The sequence below is a fragment of the Pagrus major genome, chromosome 3, assembly GCF_040436345.1.
Source record: "Pagrus major chromosome 3, Pma_NU_1.0".
Taxonomy (NCBI): Eukaryota; Metazoa; Chordata; class Actinopteri; order Spariformes; family Sparidae; genus Pagrus; species Pagrus major.
In genome coordinates, this window is record NC_133217.1 from 10,667,817 (window position 1) to 10,695,280 (window position 27,464).

The 27,464-nt window shown below is 40.6% G+C and overlaps 3 protein-coding genes across 3 annotated transcripts; all 3 read left to right on the forward strand.

Annotated features, from left to right (window-relative positions):
* The first annotated feature begins 4,597 nt into the window (after window positions 1-4,597).
* Window positions 4,598-9,232, forward strand: LOC140993371 (4-galactosyl-N-acetylglucosaminide 3-alpha-L-fucosyltransferase 9-like). The gene is made up of 2 exons (XM_073462791.1): window positions 4,598-4,725; window positions 8,359-9,232. The coding sequence occupies exons 1-2, from the start codon at window positions 4,598-4,600 to the stop codon at window positions 9,230-9,232; spliced, it is 1,002 nt and encodes a 333-aa protein (XP_073318892.1).
* A 2,476-nt stretch (window positions 9,233-11,708) lies between these two features.
* Window positions 11,709-18,026, forward strand: LOC140994026 (transmembrane protein 196). The gene is made up of 5 exons (XM_073463598.1): window positions 11,709-11,873; window positions 14,562-14,618; window positions 16,894-17,029; window positions 17,683-17,801; window positions 17,955-18,026. Exons 1-5 carry the CDS (start codon window positions 11,709-11,711, stop codon window positions 18,024-18,026), a joined length of 549 nt encoding a protein of 182 aa, XP_073319699.1.
* A 3,767-nt stretch (window positions 18,027-21,793) lies between these two features.
* Window positions 21,794-25,202, forward strand: polr1f (RNA polymerase I subunit F). Its single transcript, XM_073463500.1, has 4 exons — window positions 21,794-22,117; window positions 23,188-23,329; window positions 23,616-23,824; window positions 24,030-25,202. The coding sequence occupies exons 1-4, from the start codon at window positions 21,816-21,818 to the stop codon at window positions 24,529-24,531; spliced, it is 1,155 nt and encodes a 384-aa protein (XP_073319601.1). The 5' UTR covers window positions 21,794-21,815; the 3' UTR covers window positions 24,532-25,202.
* Window positions 25,203-27,464: the final 2,262 nt, after the last annotated feature.

Here is a 27,464-nt window from a genome sequence, read left to right on the forward strand (position 1 = left end):
TAGTATTACATTAACAGAAAAATGAAACCATACTTATCCTTTAACTAGGATGTGAAGACATATTAGCCAAGCCACTGTTGAGTTTCATGAAAAGACCATCATTTTCCCAAAAACTACTACTCGGTGAATCAGTTGTATTGTTTAAAATAGACCTTTGTTTTGGTGTTTATTGGAGAAAGAAATAGGATCCTTTTTTTGTTTTCAGCAAATTCATCTGTAAAATGCTTATTTCTTACTCTTCATTACTATTATCCACCACCAAATAGACTCAAAGATTTCTTAAAGTTATATAACAGAAATCAACATGTTAAAAAGTCTGCATGTGAGAGGACAACTTTTGCGTGATAAAACAACTTTTGAATATTTACTGCTTCTCAGCAGTGTTATGATCTCCAACTGTGATTTTCAGAGGTGTTTGCCGAAGACAGCAATAGTTCATCTCACACATGTTAACCTCTCTTCTTGTCACTTGTATCCTGTTTGTGCATTGCTCAGAATATCCAGTAGGGCTTAAAGAAGAATTGTTTTGCTGGATTAAAACAAAGGTTGAAAGAAATGCCAGCAAGTTTAACTTCTCAGACCTGACTTTATAGTGGAGGGACATTTTGTAATGCAGAAATAACGCTCATCTTGTCACTTCAAGGCTTTCCTTGCAATACATGGTTCAATGTTGGCTCGTGAGTCAAAAGATTGGGGAGGAAAAGAGGAATACCAACCCACAGCTTCGTGTTGTGCTACACTAGTTGGTGATTTATTGTGGCTGTTTTATGTTCAATGAAAATTAAGGGGTAAAACAATGTCTTAAAAGCAAATGTCTTGTTAAAAGCAAAATAATTGTATTCATATCTGTTGTTTCCAGATTAACCATACAGACCTATTGCAGAAGACAGAGTATATATCAAGGGTGTAGATATTCAGGCCTATCATGTACATTACAACAAACTACAGCACAGATTACAACATTACATGTAGCATAAATTCAGTTGACAGTTTATGAGCTAATGCAGTCCAATGCACTTGTAATTCAATATAGCCTGCTTTTAGGAAGGTTTTATATGAATAAACTTTTGAAGTGTTTGAACTTTGTGGCCATTTTGAACGTTGTTTGTGTTGCTCTTTGTATAGAATTATGTAGTCCGTTGGCAAATCAGTTAGCATTTTTGCACATCAGGTTCCCTCGTCTCAAAGCTTATGGGTTTTTTGAACTGGTTTTCGGTGAAATATTTGAAATAAGATCTTACCACAGGCTTAAGATATTAACATGTTTTGTTCTACAACATAACTATGGACATAATTCACACTCAAGTGTTAAAATATACTTAAAACATCGGAAGTATAATTTTGCAAATGTATATTGGCATTGAATCTTATAGTGCCATACCAAGATATTCTTCAAAGAGAGCAAATTTACTTAAAATGTACTGTCTGTGCATTTCTCAATGCACTTCAGTGCATTCAAAACATAATAAAATTGTGCTGGAAAAATGACGAGAGTACACAAAGGTATATTTTCAAATAGCTGAGCGTTTGTCACAGCTGGTAATGCTGATTAACAAGTGTTTGACCCAAAAGCAGAAGACAGCAGAGGCAGGGAGAAAACTTCAGTCATTTATTGTAGAAGCTTACGTGCCAACCAGTGGTTACAAAAATGTGCACCTCGGGACTGAATGACGTACTGGTCCTGCTGCATTCAGATGGTTGTAGACATGTAATTAACCATAAGAAAAGCCTGTCATACATCCTACAGGCAGTTAAGGAGGACAAATAAGAACTTAATCTAACCCAGTACAGACTCAGGTTTGATTGTTATTATTTTTTTTAATTTACAAAAGGATACTTTGTGATTTCTACTGTTTGGAAGAATACAGTGTCTGGGTGGGGGAAAAAAAGCATTCAAGAAAGAGTTCATGTGATTTTGGAGAGGTGTGCCTGGGCGCAGCCGTCAAGTAATGGCAGAAAAATAATAGCGCACATTGCTTTCAGTTGAGCAACAGAGTGGTACTAACATTTGTATATACACACACACTAAATGTGATGTGGGCTTTTGGGTATGGTAATATTGTGATATGACATAAGTGTTGTCTTTTGTCTCTGGCTGCATTACATTAAAGTGATGTAATAGTCAAATAAACAGGTAGTCAAATAAAACCTGGGTCTCGAATAAACTCCCAGTGCCTATATAATTTGCATGCCAACAAAGCATAATGTATAAAATTGTTATAAATCTCAGGATTTATAGAGAAGAAGCACCTTAAATAATGTAACAAGAAAAAAACTTTACCTTTGGAGGAACTCCAGTGTTGAGTGTAGTTCCACTGGGTAGTGTATGTTGAAACAGTGGTAACTCCCGAACAGCAGGCAGGATGGATCACAAAGGATGGAGCGGGGCTGGGGGTCCTCACAGAGGTCGTAGAGGGGGTCCTCACAGAGGATGGAGTAGGGCTTGGGGTCTTCACAGGGGACGGAGGAGAAGGAGAAGGAGAAGGAGAAGGGCTGGGAGTCCTTCTAGCCACTAAATTTGGCTTTACTGAGGCCGACTGTGCTCCACCAAATCGTGATTTAGTGAACTGGAAGGAGAAAAAAATAATGACGAGTTAATTTTATGATGCAATGCATACAAACAATTCATACAAGACATTAATTACAGCGACAATATTCACCGTAGCTAAACTTGGAGGGGGGCGCAGGAAAGACCACTGGGTTGCATTATCAGTCGCACCAAGAGCTGAGACTGAGACCACAGGTGGGACATCAGCAGGCTGCTAAAACAACAGCATTATGACATGTGCTGTAACAGCAACAGCATAACAGCAATGTAAACAAACATGCGAGATGTAATTTCTCTAAAGCTCACCTTTAAGGTGTGAAATCCACAACTAGAGGCCATGGACCCTCCAAAGAGGGTGGGCTTTCCACGGGGCATTTCTCAGTCTGAAACAATCAGAATTGTATTCAGCTTGGAGTGAGACACTCAGTGTACAGTCCATGGTCAGATTAATACTATCTGCACCATCAGAATGACTATTTCTCATCTAGTGATATGCATGGTCATGGTCAGGTAAGAAAGTCATTTTTTTGACCAAGTCTATATTTCGATTAGTACTGATACTGTTGAAGTTTGAATTAGGTAACTTGTATTAGTTTAAAGTCTAGGTTCTTACGTAAAATGTGAGTCATTTCATCTATGCTAATTTCAAACCACCACACTGATACAGCTAGCTAAACAATGGCTGACAGGGGTGGGAATGGTTGTAACACCTTATAAGAAAATGTTACAACCATCCCCGTAATCACAATTCACATTTTTTCTCTATCCTACTCCTTTTTTTTTCAGAATGCCTGCACATGTACTTAAAGTTGCATCAGATAAAGTGAGGCAGGGAAAAACAGTGAGGTCAGTCGCCAAAGACTACTCCATCTGCCATGTGACACTGAGCAGGTACTGCAAGAAATTGCAAAACCTCAGAGAACAAGGTTCAAGAAAGCTGGTATGGAGTCAAAATCATGCCATGACACGTTTTACTCATGCCCAACGATTCACAAACAAACTCAGTGTGGTTTGCAAATGCAAAACACCACTCACAAACTAATGCATTTTGTTTTGCAAATAAGAAACGTACCTATCAAAGTTTGTTTGTGAATCTTTGGGCGTGAGTAAAACATGTCATGGCATGATTTTGACATGGTTTGATCCAGTGAGGTGTTAAAAATGTCCGTTAGGACACAAGCCAGCTGATCTGCACATTCCCTGAGCACCCGCCCAGGTATGTTGTCAGGGCCCGGAGCCTTCCGTGAGTTGACACTCCTCAGAGACCTTCGCACCTCAGCTATGTCAAGTCAGAGTGCCTTTTCATCCAGGTGGGGACAAGTTTTCACAGCAGGAGTGTTGTTCAGTGCCTCAAACCTCCCAAAGAAGTTATTTAGTTCATTTAGGAAGTCCACGTCATCGTCACACGCAGGAGGGGCAATCCTGTAGTTGGTGATAGTCCATATGCCTTGCCACATATCCCTGGTGTTAGCGGGATCATGGAAAAAGTCTTAGTTTTTTTGACTGTGAGCATGCTTTGCTAGTCTGATGGCACGGTTCAAGTTGGCTCTTGCTGTTCTCAGTGCCATCTCGTCGCCAGACTTGAAGGCTGAGTTCCGTACCTTCAGCATTTTGCATAGTTTACAATGTTTAACAGTGGCACATTTACAACTCAAACAGAGACAAAAGCACAGTTCCTATTTCTGGAGTTAACATGGCAGAACAGGTCCAGCTAACTAAAGCAAATGTTTGCTATATGAATGGGTTAAAAACGCTGTCTCTGGCTGACTTGAATGTTTTCGCCTGAAAACTTTTATTTTTTTGTGGCATATCCGATTTCTTGCTGCTTGCCATGCATACTTGGACAAGCAATAGAGGTTATACTGTATAAACTGTATACTGTATGAACGGTACACTTTATTATCTGTAACTCATGATGTAGTTATCAAAGTGATCTAACATCAGTTTCTTATTCTGCTTCCACAGATGACTCCACTAGCTTCCAAGAAAACACTGTTCATTGTAACAATACCTGCTCTTGGCCTGATCTGCTGTGTTTTTGCATTCTTCATGTATTTTGAGCCTCCATCTTCTGTCTGCCCATTAACACCTCCATCACCTAAACTGAAAAAATATGAAGGCAAGAATCCAAATGAAAAGCCCATAGTCCTGGTGTGGTTCTGGCCTGAAAATGTGAAGTTTGATTTCAAAGATTGCTCTAAATACTTCAACATTGACAGTTGTGTTCTGACCGATGACAGATCCCTCTACCACAAATCAAAGGGAGTCATTTTCTTCCACAAAATTCTGATTTCTCTTATGAATTGTGAACTGAACTGTATTCACATTCTCAAACTACTGTCATCATGTGCCCATTATGAATATTAAAGGAGCAACCCAAAAGTATTTAAAAAAACAAAAACTTTTCATGTTTAATTAGGTGTTTTGCTGACGTGAACATTGTTTTGGTTTTATTTGCCAAGTGGGTTATCTACGTCACTGTTTTTGGAAAGAGACGTTGCTATTGAATTTGTTCACTGCCGCGGGACCTACAAGTGAGATTCGATTTACCTTTTACTATAACGGGATGGATGCAGAACATATCATTTCAAAGCAAAAGCAAATGGATATACTTTACCAAAGCCATAATGCTGAAGACGTATTTTTAAGATCACACATGTTCCCGTAGACTGCCATCTCTGCACCTCTGTCATGATGATGGTAAAGGTGGTCCTGATCAGTGGCAGTCCTAGCTTGCATGACACCCTGGGCGAACCTCACCTTCAGCCAATTCTGATTCTGATTCTGATTCTGAATCCCCTGCTTCAACGCTCCCCCGCACCAGTAGGGAGAGCTGAGGTCCAGAGGTGAACCTATCCAGAACCTGCTCCAAAGTCTGGGTTGATTTGCATATGCTCTATGCACAACTGACTCCCACAGAGATCTGTTAATCAGTTGTCTCTTAATCAATGTAAAATGCTTTGAACTCACTGCCATGTACAGTAGAAGGGAAGACACCAATTCATACAAAGAAAATATAACAGCAAAGTAATGACAGCAAAATCATTTTCTTCTACAATACTGTAGAAAAATATAATCAAAATAATTAATAATCGATCGATAATAGCGGCTGTGTGTGTGGTAAGTAATAATCATGTGTGTAAAAATCATGATAGATGGTTAAATATGTATGTTATGCCACATCAGCTGAGTGGATAAGCACCCTATAGTTGTAATGCTGACACAGAACACTTGCGAGGGTGAGATGTTCAGGAAGGGAACATGCAGTCGAGGAAGTGCAGATAAAGTTCAAGGCCATACCCTGCAGAGCACTTCTGCAAATGAGTTTTTCGGTCGACGCCATCTTAGACCATCTCAGAGGCCTTGCAGCAGGCTCAACGCAGCTTTAAACGCAGCAGAATTCACTCAAGGATGAACACCTCATAAGCGAGCGTCATCCATATTCCTCCAAAGAGAGTTTAAAGCATAGAGATGGCGCCAAAAGGGAGTGAGGGTCCAACTATGTCGCTCCAGCTTGAGTTCAAAGCATGTCCCAGTAAGAAGAGATAGTCATAATGGAAAACAGCTGTGTCAGCAAAGTTCAATGAGGAGTGGAACAGATATAGTAAGTCTTGGATATAAGGAAAGAGTTCAGTATACGACGCCAGATCACTTTTTTATGGGCTTTTGTCTGTTTGGTCTCATGTTCATATTGCTAACAATAAAGCATTATTGCACTCAGCTTTGAGGGCTCCTTGGTTTTTTATTGGTGACTCTTGAAACTCTGAAAAACCTTTTTGAACGAACAAAGAAAAAAAAGTCGAGACACAACAATACCAATGGCTCTGTAAAATTTTAGCATAACTCTGGTATTAAATAGGCGATCAATATTACTTTCTCCAAAAGCAGGACTAAGGGAAAGTGATGTGCTCTGTGTTATGTACCTGCCCCGACACACAACTCCAATATCACATAAACGCCCCCTAGTATTCTACTGAAAACCATAAAGAGACATGCCGCCCTTATACTCTCACTCTCACTCATAATTACTGCTGTAAAGGTCTTGGGATGTCACCTGTTCACAGTTTACCAGTTCACCTGTTCCCCCCTCCATTTCCCTCACCTGCTCCTCCCAGTGTGTGTGTGTGTGTGTGTGTGGGCGTGGTTCTCCACAATACCGTAGGCTACTCTCTTTGTGACTTACTACCTCGTGTGCAGATTTCACCAGCGACCACCTGCTCAGCCTTCTACGCCGTCACCTTCTCCGGTCTACCAGTGCTTCCAGCTAAATCCCAGTAACCCGATGAGACCACTCTACCCAGCCACTCGTCACTACCTGCTAACCTGCCTGTCTCCGTCTTCGTCATCCCCTTTGTTTAAATTAACCATTTTGTTTTTGCATAACTCCTCGTGTCTCTGCATTTCAGACCAACCAAAAACTAAAACCTCACATATCATCTTCAGCAGTAAACAACAGACATAATCTTTGCTTCATTCATGGGTATCTCCTGATTGAACTCAACTTGTCGGTTTTAATGTGGTGTTTCATCGCTTCTGTTTTCCTGCAGTAGCTAAAAGGTTTCGGCTGCTTTAAGGATCCTAGAAATTGTGCTGAAAAACATGAATGTAAACACACCTCTGGAACAGTAAAGCTTATAACAACACACAGATCAATGATTTTTTTTTCATCCTGCAATGGCCACCTTTACTCTGCAGCCAGTCGATTGATCGTTTAAAACCCCTACATGCGCAGAGACACACACACACACGTGTAGAAAGCCTCAGTCAAAGGATTGTACTATGCATTTATTGGGATGATTTGTGAGTGTGCGTGCGTGCGTGCGTGCGTGCGTGCGTGTGTGTGTGCGTGCGTGTGTGTGTGTGTGTGTGTGTGTGTGTGTGTGTGTGTGTGTGTGTGTGTTAAAGAAAGATAAGAGGAACCTGTGGGAATATTGACTTTTTAGAAGGGCTGGGAAAAGGCACGCAGTCAGTCAAAAGGCTTATTTACTGTAAATTAAATTTAATTAATTAAATTATAATAATTACATTTATTTAATTAAGGTGAGGTTCGCCCAGGGTGTCATGCAAGCTAGGATCATCACTGTGGCTAGTGAGTGGGTGAGGCATCAGTCAAACGTGGCATCTGGGGGGAGTGACCGATGACAATACAAAAAAAATGTCAGGAAGTTTAACTCGTCAGACCTGTTCAGTCTCGGCCTGCTGTTGAGCTACACACTCGCCTTACAAGCAGCAGTGTCATATTCCGATCAGAGGCACAAGTGAGTATTTTGACATTTTGACCAAACTTTCTATTTCCTTTACACATTTGCGTTTTGAATATGATCATTAACACCACTTTTCAGTGGAACATTTTCATCACCAACATTTTGTGGTGATGAAATTTATGCTTATCTGATTCAAACTAACTTCAAGGCTTTTCATGCTTCCTGTGGTTACACTGTTTTAGATACTTTCGGCAACCTTGAGATTATGAATGCTTGAATAACTTGCTGCTACTTTCGATTAAACAGCTAAACTCTGTGTAACTTCAAAACATTTTAAATTGACGTACTGCCAATAATCTTTTAAAGGGGATGTGTTTCCAATGATTATAATGCAGTCGTCTTCTTGCCTCACAGGTTTACCATGGCTTCCCATTCTCATATTTTACAATCCACCATGACAGCAATTCTGGTCCTGGTTGGCATCGTAGTTCTGTTTTTAATGTACTACAAGTCATTTTCATCTCCGAGATGTTACCCTCAGCCGGCTCCTCCACGGCAGCTGGCAAAACCTGTAGTGCTGCTGTGGTTCTGGCCTGAAAACAAGAGGTTTGATTTTCAAGACTGTAAGACGCTCTTCAATATCGACAGCTGCCACCTCACAGATGACAGAGATTTATACTCCAGAGCTCGAGAAGTTTTGATATTTCATAGAGCTATTAATGACAACCTGTCCAACCTTCCCAGCTCACCCAGAACCAAATTTCAGAGGTGGATCTGGTTTAACATGGACTCACCCACCAACACACGCAAGATAAAAGGCATTGAAGGCCTTTTTAATTTAACCTTGAGTTACAGGAAGGATGCCGATATCCACGTACATTGGAAACTGGGTACCAGGAAAAAGGCAGATAGAGACTTTGTGCTGCCCAAGAAGGAGCGATCAGTTTGTTGGATTGTGGAAGGCAGTGAGCTGCTAAATAAATCAGACGATAAGTATAACTACTACAGAGAGCTTGTAAAACACATAAAGGTGGACATCTTTGACAGCTCCTCTGACGAGTTATTGAAGGGTGAAAACTATTTCCAGACTATCAGCAGCTGCAAATTCTATCTCTCCTTTGAAGATTCGATTCACAAAGATTACATTACAGAAAAGTTCAACGGGCCTCTTGGAGTCGGCACCGTGCCGATAGTTTTGGGCCCGCCGAGAATGAACTATGAGGATTTTGCCCCAGGAAATTCCTTCATTCATGTCAATGACTTTCCAGATGCTGCAACACTGGCTGAGTTCCTCCAGAAGCTGGATGGAGATAATGAGGCTTATATGAGATACTTTGATTGGCGGCAGTTCTTTACGCCCAGACGTCATCTTACTGAGCAGCACAAGTTTGCGCATGCTATCTGCCAGGCCTGTCATCATGTGGCCATACATAGGGAGTACAGAGCTGTTACTGATGTGTACAAGTGGTTCTTTGTGTGATGCTTTTAATGGTCTAATGTTCCTCTGTAACGGTTAAAAAGACCAATTAGAATCATGCTATGAGGAGAAATCCTCTTTTATTGTTCTTTTACATTTTCAGATGACATAATACTGTTTAATGAATGCTTTAATTTGCTTGAAAAAAGATAGTTTCCTCAAACTATAAAGCAACACTTAATCCCTTAGTTTACCTAAAGAAATGTCAAAATCACCAAATTTGGGGATGCAAGTGTTTCCATTTGAAAGCGACAATTGGTGTTTACGTAAGTTAAATGCATCATCAATGTTTCTCCAGTAAATAAACACAAGAAAAAATATTAGATCTGTATCATGATGTTGTATTGTAATGATGTGACTCTGGACCATTGCATATATGTTTTCACTTGTACATCAAAAGAAATGATGACTCAATTAGAATGAGTCATGCTTTTCTAAGTTGTTGTCATTCAAGTGTGCGTGACTGTTTGAAAAGATGTCAAAAATGATGTTTTGATTGAAACATCCACGCATTAGAGCCTTATTGTACATTGAACTGTGTCCTGTTTGTGTAAACACCTGCCGTATATATTAATTCATGCTTTCTTTATGTTTTTCATCCACACACCTAAAAGACGTTAAATAATTAGCTTTGGAGCTGAAGAGGAGGGATGGTGGTGTAAATATATTTGGGTTAAAAGATGGTTTGTGTAGCTGGTTAAAACAAAGGTAATGAATCTCTGTGACTGTGCTTTACCACTCATGTCCACATATAATATAGATGTTTGGTTCTAGCTGATAATGCCAATTTCTTTTATGAATCTTTTAAGGGCTGGATTATTTTACTTTTTTAAGTTGATGTCAAAGTTTTGCTGCGTTAATAGCTTGTATTTAAAATCCTATTAAAGTTATTTAATGCTCATATGTGTACGTCACAGAGTGTGGTCATTACAAAGTCAGTTTTACTAGATACCATTAGAAGTAAGTTCATCTTGTATTTGAGTGAATAAATCCTTTAATAGCACCTCATTTGTACTTGTAAGAGGGTGGAACAAGGTTTTGGCGGGTGCAACATTGGAACAGAATCGTATACTTTGCTCTAATTATAAAAACAAAATCTGTGAGTCTGTTCCAGTCCTGATCCATAAACAAAACAAGAGGATCATTTGCAGTTGCATTTAAACCAATTCAGTTATAATATTGATGTATGGAGAATCATTCAGTTTCTTTGCACCATAGTGTGGTGGAACCAGTGATGGAGTGTGACTAAGTACAGTTACTCAACTGCTGTACTTAAGTACAACTTTATACTTGAACTTTACTTGAGTATTTCAATTTTCTGCTACTTCTTCCACTACATTTTGGAGGCAAATACTGTACTTTTCACTGCACTATGTTTATTTGATAACTTTAGTCACTAGTTACTTTGCAGACTGCATGCTGCATCAGAGCCAAGCAGCACATTTTTAAATTCATTCATTTTATCTGCAATCGGATAAAAATAAAGCACTGACTTTGACAATCAGGAAAATGCTGGATATCAGAGCTGATAATTAGCCAGGCCAACGACACCAATGCCAAGTCAACGCCAAGTACACAGTTTATACATGTAAATATATGTTTCATTTAATTTAACTTGTACTTTTGGTACTTAAGCACATTTCATATCAGATACTTTGAGACTTTTAAGTACTATTCGTATGGATGACCTTCACTCTTGCCAAAGTAATATTTTAACAGGATATCTTTTCTTTTACTCAAGTTACTCTAATTGTTCATTCTTCTGTTTAATGTGTTTTTATTCTCTATTTTACATAATTCTTTAAAAAATCCTGTGTCTAAATAACAACGTGTGTTAGTTTCCTATCCCTTCCGTGTGCCTTTCTCATGTCTTATGTACAGATGACTCGTCTTGGTGTCGACAGTTGCTATAAACCTGCCTCACTTGTTCTTTGTTTGGTCTCACACAGTATATTCAGGAGACGCAGGACCTGTTAGTCAGTCTATTTATAATAATTACTGCTCCTTCGTGTGTTCAGTGTTTGAATGTTTCCACATGAGGGCGGGGGCTGCGACTCGTGGCTCTGGGTTGCGCGCGTGTGTGAGCGCGCGATTTCGTGCGTGCGTGTGTGTGTGTGTGTGTGTTTGTGTGTGCAGTGGTCCTTAAGTACCTTGGTCAGCGCCAGGCGGCACACACGCGCTTCAGCAGCCGGAGGAACTTGGAGCGGAGCGCGCTCTCCTTCCACACATCATCCAGCCGCAGAGCCAGCTGCTCCCCTCCGCCAGTTTTGTCTACTTTACGAACCTCTCAAGTTCCCGCTAACCTTTCTACTCCACCTGGACCTCTATTTGTTCGGATAACCCCTCTTTTCCAGCCGGGAATGAAGCAGTAGAGCCGTGCCGCCCTCGGAGCACCGAGAAGCGGACTCCTCTCCATCCGCCCCTCCATCCGCCTCCTGCCGCCTCCTCCTGCTGGAGCTGGAGAGATGCCCGGGGCAGGATGTGCTCCAGCCGCAAGATCCTGTGGAGCCTGCTCCTGCTGTCCGTGGTGGAGGTGGGCCTGGGTGTGGCGAGCATCGTCCTGGGAGCCGTGGGCATCAGCTGGGTCCGGGGCCAGCACAAGCCGCAGCAGGGCGACGCGTCCCCGGTGTGGAGCGGACTCTGTGTACGTCCTCAGAACAACTTTTACTTATTTTTCTTTATTTACTTCCAGGGGGGATAAGTATCTCGCGGGGTGGTGGGTAGAGGAAGAGATAAAACTCAGGGGAACTATCAGCCTGTTTTACTTATCCTCCTTTGTGAGTATGTTTTGAGATACATTCTCAGAGTATGACTGTGTGTAAGTATTAAAGGTCCACTATGTAGTTTTGGGGAATACATTTTAATTAAGCCTAAACAAACTGAATAAACAAATTCTCTTCCTTTTCGTGACTGAAAAAAGTGATTAAACAAACTGACCTTAAAGGACAACGCAATTTCATCCTGTTTTACTTTGTTTATATGTGGCGGACCCTGCCACCTTTCTAGCTTCAAGCAGCGCTCTGGGGACCTTATTTTCCTCTGAGAACAGCTTGTTTATTCAGTCATGGAAAAAATAAATATTTCTGAGTTTGTATTATTACCTCATTGATATTGTTAATATTAAAATTCTGAGTTTGAATTTTTTTGCTCCAAAAACTACATAGTGCCCCTTTAAAATAAGGCATATGGAATGAGGTTAAGTGTGATTTTATTATGATTTTGGCTGAAAGATATTAGTTTTGAGCACAAGGTAAAACGCCTCTGTTTTAAGAAACATTCAAGTATTAGACTGATTTTTGTTCATACTTGTGATTGTTTATCTAATATAAATCACTAACTGGAAGTTTTGGTTCATCCCTCCTAGTATGGAAACCCCGGAGGAGGTGAAGACTAAATAATGCGGTCATGTTTGTCCATTAGATGTTCGAGGGGCCTCTGTGCTGCAAGTAAACATCTAAAGATCAGTTTCATTAATTCATGCTTCAGTTGTTGCTCTGTGCTTTGGGAGGGTCAAAGCTTTTACGCACAATCATCCTCTCACTCTCCTGCATATGTCTCCTCCTGTTACACTGCTAATGTAAGCCTCATTGTCTTGATGCTGCTGCTGAGCAATGAAAAGTTGAGTTTCATGTATTTTTAGTGGCTATTTATAACCTTGAATCAGCTTCTTTACAGTAAGTGCTGCTCCAGCTGGGGTAACAGTTTTGCGCCTGGAGCGGAGGCAATATGAGTCATAGAGAAACATATGAATATCAGATATGTGCAAAGTCTGGAGAAGCTTAAATACTCACAAGGTGTGTTACTATGTGGACATGCATCAGAAAGAAAGAAAGAAAGAAAGAAAGAAAGAAAGCAGTTAGTGATATTACATTATATAGGTTGTATATTTGAGATGTTATGCAATGAGAGGTCCATGTGTTCAAACCTCACAGCTGTTGAATGCTGAGTCAGCCACCCGTGTCTCCTGATTACCCAAAGGTTTGGATCTTCTCTCAGGAACTGGGAGTCATTAAGAGTTACTGACCGCTGTCCTGTAGAAGTAGATTGAATGTGCAAGATTGTGCAAATAGATCCTGCTGAAACAGGGAAAGTGATTCTCGTTCATATCTGATATTTGTCTGTACATTTCTAGTTATGAAACAGTTTCTTTTCACATGGAATAACTTCCGTTATTTGTTTTTATTATCGATCCATGGCAAACCACGCAGTCCTAGAAAGTTTGCCTATAAAGTCAGATAGAAGATTAAAATCTCCCTCTACAGATGTGATTAGGACAACTTTTATTTTGTATCTAGGATTACTGGAATAATGAGAGACTCAAATTCTCATTTGAACTATTATCTTATGTCCCACAATAAAACTACGAAGACCAACTGAAAAAGTAGTTTAAAGCTGATAAATTGCCTCCAATGCTGTCACTCAGTGGCTAAGTTGCATTGTGGGTAATGTGGGCTGCATGTTTTGAAAAGCAGTCCACACTGCTGGACTCATTACGGATGGTTTAAAAACAAATAGTTAAAAATAGATACAACAGAACCAGAGATATCGCCACATTCCTCTTCCCTTTTCAAAACCTAGTGCCTACATTACCCACAATGCAACATCCACTGGGAGACATCACTGGTGGCAGTTTATCAGATTACATGCAGCTTCCTGTGGAGCCACAAAAGGCTTTATACTACTATTTCACATATGCAGTAGCACTCCTCAAGACCTGTCAACACACGTTTATGTAGAAAATTGGTGGAGTTACCCTTTAAGCCCTCCACTGATGAACGCCACAAGATATGGCTGATAGTCCAAGAAGGGTGATTTTAGGGTGCTTCCACCTTTTATCGCACCACTAAAATAATTAAAAACTACAACTGATATAACCTTACTGATTAAAAATGAGAGTGACATCACACCCTCCCTTTACACACACACACACACACACGCACACACACACACACATATACGCACACAAGCCCTGACTACTGCTTCCCACAACTTCCAGCGAAACAATGCAGCCCTCAGCTCATTGCGCTGTCCCACTTGTAAGTGTACTCTGCCAGCGTAATACACCGCCATGCTGCTCCAGTTCAGTCTGAATCATTGACATCCAGGACAATATGGCTGCGAGCCCACATTGACACACTCTATTTATAGAGGGAGAAAATTGCATCTGAATAACCGAGTGAAAAGAATACATTCACCCTTCCTGTTGTCAAGACAGAGAGAGAGGAGGGAGTGATAGAAGATAGTTTGATATAGTTTCTTACCCAGTGATTTGAACTAATTACAACTTTGGAAATGTTCATTTAGTCATTTGTTGTTCTCTGTCTCCTTCCAGTTTCTGGTCTGTGGGATGTGCGGAGTGCTGTGCGCTCGAAAGAGGACAGGTCTTATTGTAAGTACATTTATGAAAGCTTTTTTTTCGTTTGTTTACTTCCGTGACACCCAGTAGCCTCTTTTGTTGTCCTCTCTCTGTGTATTTGATTTTGGTCATTTTGTTTGAATAGCGTTTCCTGCCGCAGCAAACACAAAAGGCTCTTTCCAGTGATGTGACAAATGGAGGAGTCAGACTGTTTCAAAGGAATAACTTGACATTTTGCCAGCAACTGGTTAACTTCAAGGTAGGTAGGGAAGGCGATACTGGAGAAAGATAGTTGATTGGTTAGTCTCATTTCCAGGCTGTCAAGTACTTTACCTTATGGGTCAGAATTCTGCACAAAATTCTAACCCAACACCTTGGTATTTGACGATCTGGGAATGAGACTCAGCAATCATCTGTCTCAAGAATGGCCTTCCCTACCTTTAACTTAGCATAAAGACTGGAAAAGCTTTGCAACAAAACCCCCCTATTACTGCTAATATACATTGACTGATGCATTACATCTTGTTTGTTTGTTTGTTCTGCTTGTCTGTTTGTGTATCTGTAGCTTCACACTTATAGACAGATGAGAGTGGTATGGATCCTCTCATCTAACTCTTGGCAAGAAAGTGAATAAGCAAATTTCCCCAAATGTCAAACCATTCAAATCACTATCACTATATATTATAATATAATATATACAGACATTATTTTGTTTCTCTGCCTGTCTTTCATTTTTACTCTCATCTTCCACAGTTTTTGCTTTTGATTGTGTTAAACTTAAACGACATCCTCACCAAAAGATGAGTTTTGCCGTGTGCACCGTCAGTATTCAATAGAAATGCTCAATAATGTTACATTCTGTCAACTAATAATCCACACACATGCACTCTGAAGTACAGTATATATATATACATCATTGGTATGCACCCTGCAGGATGTAAATATCTGTGTGTTTGTGTGTGTGAATATACATGTTTATGCCTATTTGGGTCCCCAATAAACACTGACCATGTCAGGACCAATAGTCCTCATGGGGACCAAAGGCCGGTCATAATGCAGCAAAACGTGATTTTGAGGTCCTGGTTAAGTTTAGGGGTAAGGTATGAATTGAAGTCAATGTGAGGACCTGTGTGTGCGTGTGTGTGTGTGTGTCTGTTGTGTGTGTTGTCCTCCTCCAGAGCAGGGCCACACAGTACAGCATGCTCTGTAAAAGACATCTGAGGAAACCAGAGGAGACAAGCAGTCACCTCTCCTCTTCTCTTTCTGTCGTTCTTTCCATCTTTTCTTTTTTTTTTTCTTTGCCCGCCGATCGCCTCGCGGTCTCTCTGTGTGACAAAGTCTTCTTGTTTCTCTCCGACTGTCTCCTATGGGAAGAGCACTAATGATGGATCGATGTCAGCACAATCGGCTGTAACAGAGACATCCCTCAACCTTTCTCCCCCTCCGTCTCATCCTATCCATCCCCACCTATTGTCTCTGTCGCCATCTTTAACCTCATGCCTTTCCCTTTCCCATCACTCCCATCCATCTGCCTTCAATCTCATTCTCCGAGTCGTTCCGATGCTCTCACTCTCTCCATCTTCCTCTCCTCATCTCCTTCCATTCCCTCCCTGCTTGTCAGCCTGTGGGGTAATGATTGCATTAGGTTGGTTTGGCTCCGGACTCCTGCCAGCCGCTTTCCACACTTCACCGGGTAATGACTGAAATTGGAGATGCCCGTTTTTCATGCGGTTAAAGGCACTAAAGGCATCTGTACCAGCAGCAGTGAACGAGAACCTGAACTCCCAGACACACACACACATGCATGCACAATAAATGAGGAGTAGAATTGAATCGATTGGATTTTATTATACTGATTGCAAAGTAACGACACTGCAATCATTTCCCCTGGAAAAACAGGTAGATTCTCATACTGGGCTTGAGTTGCTGATTACAGTTCTAAGGAAGTAATCTGTAAAATGTGATTGATTAAATACTGAAAGTAAAATCAGCCACACACAAGCAGAAATACAGCAAGTGAGTGATGCAAGCATATTTACAAGCGTGCAATATTTCTGGAAGAGACAGTGTGCTTTGAGAGCGATCCAATTTTCTAATAGGAAATGAGATTTATTTTGACTGATACGCATTACTCATAAGAGCAGCTGGCGTCCAAAAAACAGCAGAATGATGGAGATGGAAGCTCAGTAGTACTGTGTATATCGCCCATCCCATCACATTTTGTCAGCTTGTTTACTGTTTTGTTGATAGGATATCAATTCTGCCGTTCGCATTAACATAAACCTTTCTCTCTGTCTCCGTCCCTCAGATGATCCTGTTTTCAGCATGCTGTATCTGTGGGCTGATCGGTGGCATCCTCAACTTCCAGTTTGTTCGGGCGCTGAACAAACGACCAGACTCTATGCACTCGATCCATCTGGCTGCCATGACGCTGGCCTGTCTGGGTAAACAAAACAACACACAACACTATCATTAATATACAGCCCACTGTATGTGGCATGTTGTCATAGTATAGTAATGTTGTGTCTCTGTAAAGATAAAGGTAAATCTTACCTCATACCTATCAATACTGTAAATTATCCCAAATCTGTATTATTACTCTGAATCACACTCACTGTAACTCTATCACAGGAGACAGCACAGTCAAATGTTCCCCCAGAAATCAAATCAAACACTATTTTTTTAAGGATCCCCCCCCCACAAATTTATCTCATGGTCCTCTTCTGTCTTGAAGGAGCAATGTGTAATGTGATATGGCCAGAACAGTCTCAGATTCCGAACTAAGAATCTACAGCTATGTTAGCAGCTCTGTGGGGCTGTACTTGAGCACAGCAAAATGCCAACATCAACATGACAAAATGCTCACAGTGGCAATGCAAACATGCTGATGTTTGGCAGGTATAATGTTTCACATGTTGTCCATCTTACTTTAGTATGCATGCTATATGTATGCTTCATCCTCTCAGGACCATTAACTTCAGTTTGGACCAACAGACTGTCTCTGCCATCATAGAGGCACATCACTAGATGCGTCATCCCACTCTTTTTTCTTTTAAATAAAACGTCAAATGTTGTTTCCTTTTCCTCTCCTGTCCAGGGATCTCCTCCTGTACCTTATCCACGTGGCTGACCTGCCGCCTGGCCAGCTCCGAGCAGCAGAGGATGTTCCTGGAGAGGGAACACTCGCTGCACCACTCGCACGAGATGACCGAGAAGGTAGGACATGACAGCGGAAGGAAGGCTCTTATCTTAGCATCGTCAGTTAGACCTTTAGCTCAAGGAAGATGATGTTACATGACCTGAGAGGATTTCAGCACAAGTGTTTGGACAGTGTTAAGTTAAGAAGTATGTTTGTGTGTCCCCTAATAGGAGATCCTGGACAACTCCAGCAACGGCATTCCCCAGATCTCCTACAACGGACACACCGCATCATCACCGTGATGACGTATTACCAAAGGCGAATCACACACAGACAGCTCATGAATCGCTTGCTGTCAGACGACAAATACAGCATGTACTTCTTTCTACATATCCTACAGCATACACAGTAACTATATTGTGACTGCAGGGAGTGAAACCAGGTCTCTCGCCTCGGAGCCCTTTTCTTCCGTATAAGAAGGACATTTTGAAAAACAAGAGGGAGGCATTAGTGCTTCTGAATAATTATGCAAAAATGGATTCAAAACAGGACGGAGAGCCACCGTTTGGGTGACAATTCAGGTGACACCATCTGCGTGACATCATCTGGCCTTTAAACTAATGAGCAGGAGGGATGGATTGTATCTAATCAGATGCCTCAAAGTGATGAGCACAAACCGAGCATGCAGCTGATTCACTTGTTTTTGAAGAGCTATTTCAGTCTCAATTATTCTTCTCTCTGTCTTGTTATGGGATTATGGAATGCAGATCTTGAGATAGCCTACAGTAAAAGTGTATGTACCATCTGATAATGGAATGCTTTGACATGAAATTATGTGCAATGTACTGTACTGTATATCCACGCTTGTATTTCAGGAATCTAGCCGTACTTATAAATCAAACATATTTTTATAAATGCTTCTTATAAAAGTGAATTAAATTAAAGTATGACATATATGATATGTTTTTTGTAGCATGGATTATTTTTGTAGAAATGCTTGTTATGACTTTTTACTCAGCTGATCTGTCACCTGGTATAATTATAATCAAGGCTAGCTGAGCTAACAAGCAAACAGTAGCTACAATCATGGCTGTATAAACATAATACAGTTAGCAGCAGTTTGTGGTTACTTTGTTTTGAGAATGAAAAACAGGTTGCCATTTCTTACATATTGGACCTTTAAGGTTCGGTCCCGATGCCAAAGGCCCGATTCGGTATTTGATTTTGATTGGTATTTGAAGACCTGGGCATGAGAGTGGTGTACGTCCACCCGCCCCATGTTAGCTTGGACTGACGCCAGCCCGGATAAGTGGTAACAGATGATGGATGGATGAAAAGAGACTCAACACTCAACTATCTTTTGACACAAAGTTACATAGTGTTGCTTTAAAGTTGATTTTTCGATGAATGCATGTCGTTAATCTTAAAAACCAAGTGCACAGTATCACACACTGACAACCTGCGCGCCTCACCATCAACATTAATCAATGTGCAGCAAGATATAGGAAGCCGTTGCATTCCTATGGGACCCCAGTTTAACTCAGTGATGCCTTTGGCTCTGCTCGTGGTTCACACACTCATCGTAAAGTAAAGTGTCTAAGTAAATCTGTTTTATAGTGCCTCTCAAACCTGTAAATATAAAATGCTTCACAAAGCAAATGCAGAGACGTAAACAGTAAAAAGACGATATCGCACACAGTCACATGCGTGCACACATACAGACACACAGCTGTGACTTCTAATGAAGATATACAATTGCTCTGACAACACAGTGCTGCTCAATACCTCATTATGGTGTTTGCTCCCTCAAGGAAGTGTGTGTGCGTGTGTGTGTGTGTGTGTGTGTGTGTGTGTGTGTGTGTGTGTGTGTGTGTGTGTGTGTGTGTGTGTGTGTTAACCAGCAGGGCCCACAGCAGCAGAAGCCGCTGGGAGCTCTTGCTGACTAAGAAACCAACGTCACTATTTATCACCGTGACAACAGACAGGAGAGGCCCATGGCACCCCAGAGAGCACAAGATCTGCACTGCACCGTGTGTGTGTGTGTGTGTGTGTGTGTGTGTGTGTGTGTGTGTGTGTGTGTGTGTGTGTGTGTGTGTGTGTGTGTGTGTGAGTTTGTGAAATGCTGAATCATGTGACCTCCTGTGGTGCTGCTCTGTCAGAAAACAGTAACACTAGATTAAGCTGTGTGTGTTTGTACAAGTGTATTTCTCTACGCGTGTGTCTATGTGTGTGCGTGTGCATGTGCAACAGTGGCACTAATTGACACCTCAGGTCACCCTAATGATCTTAATGTGTCATTGCAGGTAAGAACAGGATACAGAATCAATGTGATCTCTTATGGGATGAGCAGCTCTACAGCATTCTTGCAAGTGTTGTCAGTACACACCTTTGAATTTAAATAACAAAGGTCATGTTGGTGAGGAAATGCAATAATTATAACTGGTTTCTATGGTTTCAGTCGCAAATGACTCACTGTACTGGGAGTATCCCCGGATTAACCTGCTGAGGCTGCCCTGCTGGATTACTTAAAACCTCCTTCCTGCCATTCTCTGCACAGTGTGGATAGTATCAATATGCAGGAAAGTTGCATGTAGCAATTAATCACATTACCACAAACCAGTTGTGCACCTGGGGGTCCTTTGCCCTGTTGGCTGGATGGGAAAAGTGTTTGTGGCTTTATTCACTAACTTATAATAAGTAAATACAATTATGAAAATTAAAAATGTACCAGAATACATCGATTTTTGAGGGATATAAATGTTTTACTACAAAAACATACAACATTTAATTACATGTCACATTGGAGATTAAGATTATGATATTTTATATTTTTACAAATTGACTATAACAGCATGCAAAATTTAAAAGCAGCAACATGTTTATAGAATAATAATTTAACTATTACAGATCCTTTGATACTAAGGGTTTGCTTACTTTATTTTTATACAAAATGTAAAAGAAAATATTTAATGATTATTGAATTTTTTTGTGAAAATATGTAAATTAACTAATTTATTATATATATTTTCTGTTACTATCAAGGGTTTGCTTACTTTATTTTCATACACAACAGCAAAATATACGGAAGCCCTAAAGGGCCATGCATTCATACATTTTATTTCCTCCGCTTTCCCGTGATAACGAGTTCATTTCATTTGTTTTCTCGAGATCTCGAGTTATTATCTCAAAATAACAACTGCCGTTTTCCCGAGATAACGGGATAATTTTCTCGAGATCTCGAGATAACGAAACTTTGTTTTCCCGAGATAACGATATAATTAATTCGAGATTTCGAGATAATGACTGTGATATGATAGGCCTGAGATTTCCATCACACACAACATGCTGACCGATGTCAGGCCTTGATTGAGAAGATATGTGACGCGGTGATCGATATGCTCCTGCTCCTCTGACATTGCTACACTGAATGATGTTTCCTGCAATGATTTAATATACTACACTATCATTTTGTTTTCTCAAGATCTCAAATTAATTATATCGTTATCTCGGGAAAACAAAGTTTTGTTATCTCGAGATTTCGAGATAATAACTAAACAAATGAAATTAACTCCTTATCACGGGAAAACGGAGGAAATAAAATGTATGAATGCATGGCCCTTTAGGGCTTCTGTAAAAATATAATGTTTATAAATATTTTTTGTTTAAACATGTGAATATAACAAATTTGCTATACATATTTTCTGTTACTATTAAGGGATTGCACTTTTTATAAATAACAGTAAAATAAAATATAATGATTATTAGGTCATTTTTTTGTTTATATGTAAATATAACTAACTTGTCAACCTCTTTTCTGTTATTATCAAGGGTTTGCTTACTTTATCTTTTACACAATAACAAAAAAATATAATGATTATAAAATCTTTTTTTGTTTGTTTATATGTAAATATAACTTATTTGTATGGTAAAAAAAATATACAGATCTGTTATTTAACTTATCTTCGACTGTCGTTTCACCTCCTGGCCACCAGGCGGCGATATGAAGAAAGGTTTTTAATGCTTTAGCAGCTGTCGAGCCATCTTCAAAGCGGAAGTCGCCTGTCTTCACTCTTCCGGTTTTCCCAAACAGTATGGCGAACCTCGAGCATGCTGAAGAGGACCCAAAACATGTGAAAATGTCCGGGGAGATCTCCGCCGCCAGTGCGCCAAACCAACCGTCCGAAGTGTCCTCTGTACCGGGCAGAGACGCGGGCGTGGTCACGTGCTTGGTCCCGTCGTTCGTGGCCGCCTCCGAGCTGCTGTCAGCGCCGTACTCGTGTCTGGTGATGAACACGCACCGCAGACACATCAGCCTGCCGCCCATGTACCTGAACAAGAAGAGGACAGGTATACGGGAGGAGCTGGAGGCCGAGCTGCTCAGGTTCTCCCATAGGTAACAGCACCGTTTTTCATTTCTGACTTTCTTTTAGTTTGTTAGCCTTGTCGACATGTCTGCTGTTCCAGTACACGACACCAATTATGTCCACAAACTGGCACACAAGCCCACGTCAACCAGTTGTTAAAGAGGTCAAGCCTACATTGTAAACAGCTTATACCTCCATGTCTCAGCTAATGAACTGGAAAAAAAGGCTTGAGGCTGGCAGTGGTGAACAAAGTGATGGAAACACAGTAAGGAAGAAGTGGCAGTTTCTCAAGGTTAAAACACTCCACCACTGTTAAAGTCCTGTATTAATTATTTATTCATTCAATTTAATTTAAGTATTTGATGTATATAAGCAGAAAAGTGCACTTAAACAGCCAAAAGTATACATTTTGCAGCAGGCCTCCCCTGTCAGAGTTGGTTTATTATTGGTATTGATGCTTAGCTGTTAGGGCTTCAGCTAACTATTATTGTCATTGTCCAATCAATCCACCAATTATTTTGTCTACTAATCGATTAGTTGTTTGATTTACACCATGTCAGAAAATTGTGAAAAGGTGTCAAAAAGATGTCCTTAAATGTCATGTTTTGTCCACAACCCAAAGATATTGAGCTTACTGTCATAGAGTCAAGAAACCAGAAAATATTTTTAAAATATATTTTTAATGCCTTAAACTGATTAATCGATCATCAAAATAGTAAATCTGATAGTTGACAACTAAGCGATTAATCGTTGCAGAATGTTATGTCGCAGCTGGTCAAAGTAAAGCTAATATAACCACCTCAAACTATTTTGTTAAATTAACATCAAAATATCATTTTTTTTTAAAAACAAAAGCTGATTGTACATTTTGTTTTTCGACTTAAATCTTTTAACTAGCTGGTTACTAAAGCTGTCCAGTAAATGCAGTGGAAAGTGAGTAAGTATTCGTTTAAGTGCATTGTGGCATCTTGAAGACAGATGTGCGCTCGGGGAGTTCAGCTGTTTGTGTTGGTGCTTTTTGTGCTGTGTTTCAGCTATTCGCACGTTTCATCTAACCATTAATGTCCAACATTTATTATTCTGTCTCAACCTGTTGCAGTCTGAAGGGAGTGCCCTTGGCCTATGACAACATCAGGATAATGGGCCAGAACGGACACATCTACGATGACAGCGGCTACATCCACATGGACATAGAGGCCAACTTTGTTGTCTTTCAGCCCAGAAAAGGACAGAAACTGCTGGTGAGATTTACAATTACAGCACTTGGCTGAAGATGTGATTGAGAGTCGTTTACAGTACTTCTCAGCTTTGACTTTTGGCCTCTCTGTGAAGCTTTCTATGAACAAGGCTCGGAGAAAACCGATTTAATCCTTTAATTCTTTTGTAAACAAAAGTGATATGCAGGATAGTCCATTCATGTGATTAAATATTCACGGGACTATATAAAAAATGTTATATACCGTACATGATATTTTTTCTAGCACTTTTATGCATATTATTTTATTCCTGCTGTGTTTCTTTTGATAGGGTAAGGTGAATAAACTAGGAGTGAGCCACGTGGGCTGCCTGGTGCACAGCTGCTTTAACGCCAGCATCCCCAAACCCAACCTGGTTTCGGTGGAGACCTGGCGGGATGCGGGGCCGAGGATCGGAGCAGAGCTGGAGTTTGAGGTGACTGCGCTTGACGCTGACACGGTGGGGGTGCTGCTGATCAGAGGACGACTGGACAGGACCAGGCAAGTGACACACACCTGCACTTGATGCAGGATAATGCCTGACCAACCCTTCTTCTTATTTCACAGTTTGTTTGTTCTTTTCTCGGCTCTTTCCTCAGACTATTTTTGCAGTAGAAACAGGTTGTATAATGTTTTAGAAAAGACATTTTCAAGGTTTGTTTAACCCTTGATTGATAACTGTGTTTTGTCTGTGTGTGTGCCACAGGGTGCAGGAGCTGTTAGCTTTGGGTGAGAGCTCAGAGTCCAACGTCACAGCAGACGACCCAGAACCACCAGAAACCGAGCCGAACCCAGAACCAACAGAGGAGTCTCCTGTCGACACCCCCAAGAAAAAGAAGAAAAAGAAGAAAGACAAAGTCAAAGAGGTGGAGACGGACACGGAGGTCACAAATGAATCCTCCTGCCAACTGGATGGCAACACGACTGAAGAGCTAAATGGAACAATGGATGAAGCAAATGGAAATGAAGCCGGTGAGAAAAAGAAGAAGAAGAAAAAGAAGAAGGATAAAGATCCAAAAGAAGAGGAGGAGGGGGAGGTTGAGGTCTCCCCCATGGACGTCCACGGCAGCGACTCAAGCGGTTACCTTAGCGATAAGCCAAACAAAAAGAGGAAACATGAACCTGGTGTCACGTCTGGTGTTAGCGAAGATGCTGAAACACCAAAGTCCAAGAAGAAGAGGAAAAGCGGCATTGAGCAGTTTGCCTGAAAAATTTATCATATCTTGTTTGAAAATCAGGTTAATTGTGTTTAATAATTAAGGAATATTCTGACGTGCCTTAAGGATTAGACACAACTTTTGATAAAGCAAGATTCTGCAAGGGTCCGACTTGACATATCAACCCTCATTGGATTGTAGTTCCCTTAAACTGCCTGATGAGGGAGCAAAACTGCTTCATACATCCACACTGGGACACAGAAACACAGTTTTCACTCCTGTCATGTCAACTTCACCTGTTCAACATGAAGCTCAGAGTAAATAGGCCCGATCTGAGTCGAATTTATGGAGCCAAATGAGGAAAAATTTTGAATTGATATTAATCCTCTGTGCCTGCTTTCGTACATGTCCTCCTTCATGGATACTGAAGGACGTTTAGACAACAGCTCAATTTAAGAAATGTCTCTTCTCTCTTGCCTCACGTGCCTCTGCAGTCTTAGCTGCAACTGACGGAGAAAGTTTTTACCACCAAGTGTTTGCAGTATTCACTCAGCATCCTACAAATGAGTCATGCACAGTGACAAACAGTGCTGTCATGAATTGTTTGTTCTGTTTCACTGTTCAGTGTTGCGTTGACAGTTTTCACATGAAGTGTTGTCTGTCTTCAGCTGAAAACCAACAGAAATGGATATTAAGAATTAAAGAGCTCTGTATTTTGAAAAGTTGCTGCTTCCATCTTTCATTCAGAATCATCTGAAATATCCTGATCACATACAGAGGAACAGCTTTTTTTTAAGTTTTAGAAATCTAACATTTCTTTGATTGTTAACGGCAAGATTTCGTGTTTTTCATGGCAAAAAACACCCTCCCGCAACAAACTTTCATGCCGACGAGTGGGTGTCAAGTGATAAAGCGCTGATAGACGGCCTAAAGATCCTTGTGTTTTCTTTACACCCCTCCACCCCCTGACTTCCAGCTGTGAGTCTCATCATAAGCTGTGAGGTGCTAAGAGTTGAGAGCTTATCGGGAGCTGCCTAACGAGGAGAGATAATGAGCTGAACTCGGCTCATCTTCATCTGTCACACCTGAAAATATACATCTGTGCTTTTTAATTAAAAGCCTGTAATAATAGCTTATTAACATTTATGAATAATGACCGGAAGGATTATTAGAAAGGAAGAAACCCATAAGTATTCATTAGAGGACAATAGCAAGTGATAATTTCCTAATCATTATCGACATATACTTAACTGAAAAGCGTGCAAAGACAATATATTTTATGTTTTACCTCTCTTTCTTGCAGAGAGTTAGATCTCTCATGTCTGTACAATAAATAAAAAAGCTATTGTCAGTTAGCTTAGCTTAGCATAAAGACTGTAAACAGCTAGCCTGGCTCTATCCAAAGTTTAAAAAAACATGCCTACCAGCACCTCTAAAGCTCACTTAATAACGTGTAAGTGTAGATACAACACAGGGTGTTATGTGCCGGATTATTTCTTGCTGCCAGGAGCGGCTACTTCCTGGATTCTCAGCCCAAGAAATTGTTTATATTCTTACGGGAAAGGACGTGAGAGCTGTATCAAACTTCTCATGTAACAAGAAAGCGTATAGTTCATTTAATGTTGAACTATTCCTTTAATGGAATACCAACATTTATATCTGCATTATCACAACAGATTCTTTTACAACTTGACAACCCAGAAGTTGGTCTTAAAGGGGCACTATGTAGCTCTGGAGAAATTAATGAATAAAATAAAGATATTAATGAGGTAATAATACAAACTCTTATCCTCAACAACACACTGTTTGAAGCTAGAAAGGTGGCAGGGTACGCCACATATAAACAAAGTTAAACAGTATGAAATTGTGTTATCCTTTAAGGTCAGTTTGTTTATGAGGTTTATCAGTCATGAAAATGAAGAGTTTGTTTAAAAAATACAATGAAGAATTAAAATGTCTTCCCCAAAACTTCATAGTGTATCTTTAATAATGGTTTATAACTGATCTTTAAGTTATTTGTAATTACTTTATAATAAAACATTATGAGGACATAGTTACAACTAATAAACCTTTCTAGAAAGTGTTACTAAAATAAGAATAATGCTCTTAATGCAGAGTCATTGAAATGTGCAAAACCTGCTTCAAGTAGAACACACACACACGCGCACACATTAAATAAACAGTTAAAAGCTCATGTTACCAGATTTTAGCCTTGAGCAGAAGAGCATTAACATGAAATAAAACTTAATGTACTGTAATGTAATCACAAAGTACATAGTCATTACAAATGGGTCCTGGTTTTCCCAGAATGCTCTCAATGACCTCAAATTGAGCAGCCTCGACTGTTTCAACTGTACAAACACACAAAACACTTCAAACCTGCAATCGTAACATACACAGATAATTTTTTTTTAAACTGTTCTGAAAAGTTCAAGTAGACTTTTGGTTCACTGTCATTTGTCCTCCCACGACCTCCTCTGCCTTTATCAGTCGTGCACCTCTCCTGCACCTGTGCCCCCTCCCTCCATCACCGCTCATTTATCTTGTCATTCCTGCTATCACTCCCTCACATGGACTCCCCTTCCTCCCCATCCTGCCCTCCCTCCTCCTCCTCCTCCTACTTGTCTCCCTGATTTATAGGAGGCGGTGTGCAGTTCACACACATTCCACTTCTGACACCCCCCGCCCGTCTTGCCACTGGACTCTCATATCTAGGCACGGTCGTTTATCTTCATGATCCTCCGCTGGAGAGAAGAAGAGAGCGAGCGAGCGAGGGGGATGAGACAATAGGAGGAGTGTTGTTTTTGTTGAGCAGGCCAGACTATCTTTTCATACACCTCCGTCTCCTTCTCCTCTCAGGGAGTGGTCTCTGATGTGTGTGTGTGTGTGTTAATGTGTGTGTAGACTGGCGGTGTCTCTATCTCCTGTGTCAAAGTTTCCAGGCCTGGCAGCTCCTACATGAAAGAGCCCCTGAAGTCTTTACG

What these genes read in the sequence shown, in the direction of transcription:
- polr1f (XM_073463500.1), top strand. Translation starts at nt 21,816, where the DNA reads ATGGCGAACCTCGAGCATGCTGAAGAGGACCCAAAACATGTGAAAATG. An exon ending in CTGCTCAGGTTCTCCCATAG is followed by an intron (nt 22,118 to 23,187) that starts GTAACAGCACCG and finishes AACCTGTTGCAG; the next exon opens with TCTGAAGGGAGTGCCCTTGG. An exon ending in GGACGACTGGACAGGACCAG is followed by an intron (nt 23,825 to 24,029) that starts GCAAGTGACACA and finishes TGTGTGCCACAG; the next exon opens with GGTGCAGGAGCTGTTAGCTT.
- LOC140993371 (XM_073462791.1), top strand. Translation starts at nt 4,598, where the DNA reads ATGTATTTTGAGCCTCCATCTTCTGTCTGCCCATTAACACCTCCATCA. An exon ending in TTCTGGCCTGAAAATGTGAA is followed by an intron (nt 4,726 to 8,358) that starts GTTTGATTTCAA and finishes TGAAAACAAGAG; the next exon opens with GTTTGATTTTCAAGACTGTA.
- LOC140994026 (XM_073463598.1), top strand. Translation starts at nt 11,709, where the DNA reads ATGTGCTCCAGCCGCAAGATCCTGTGGAGCCTGCTCCTGCTGTCCGTG. An exon ending in CGGTGTGGAGCGGACTCTGT is followed by an intron (nt 11,874 to 14,561) that starts GTACGTCCTCAG and finishes GTCTCCTTCCAG; the next exon opens with TTTCTGGTCTGTGGGATGTG. An exon ending in CATGACGCTGGCCTGTCTGG is followed by an intron (nt 17,030 to 17,682) that starts GTAAACAAAACA and finishes TCTCCTGTCCAG; the next exon opens with GGATCTCCTCCTGTACCTTA.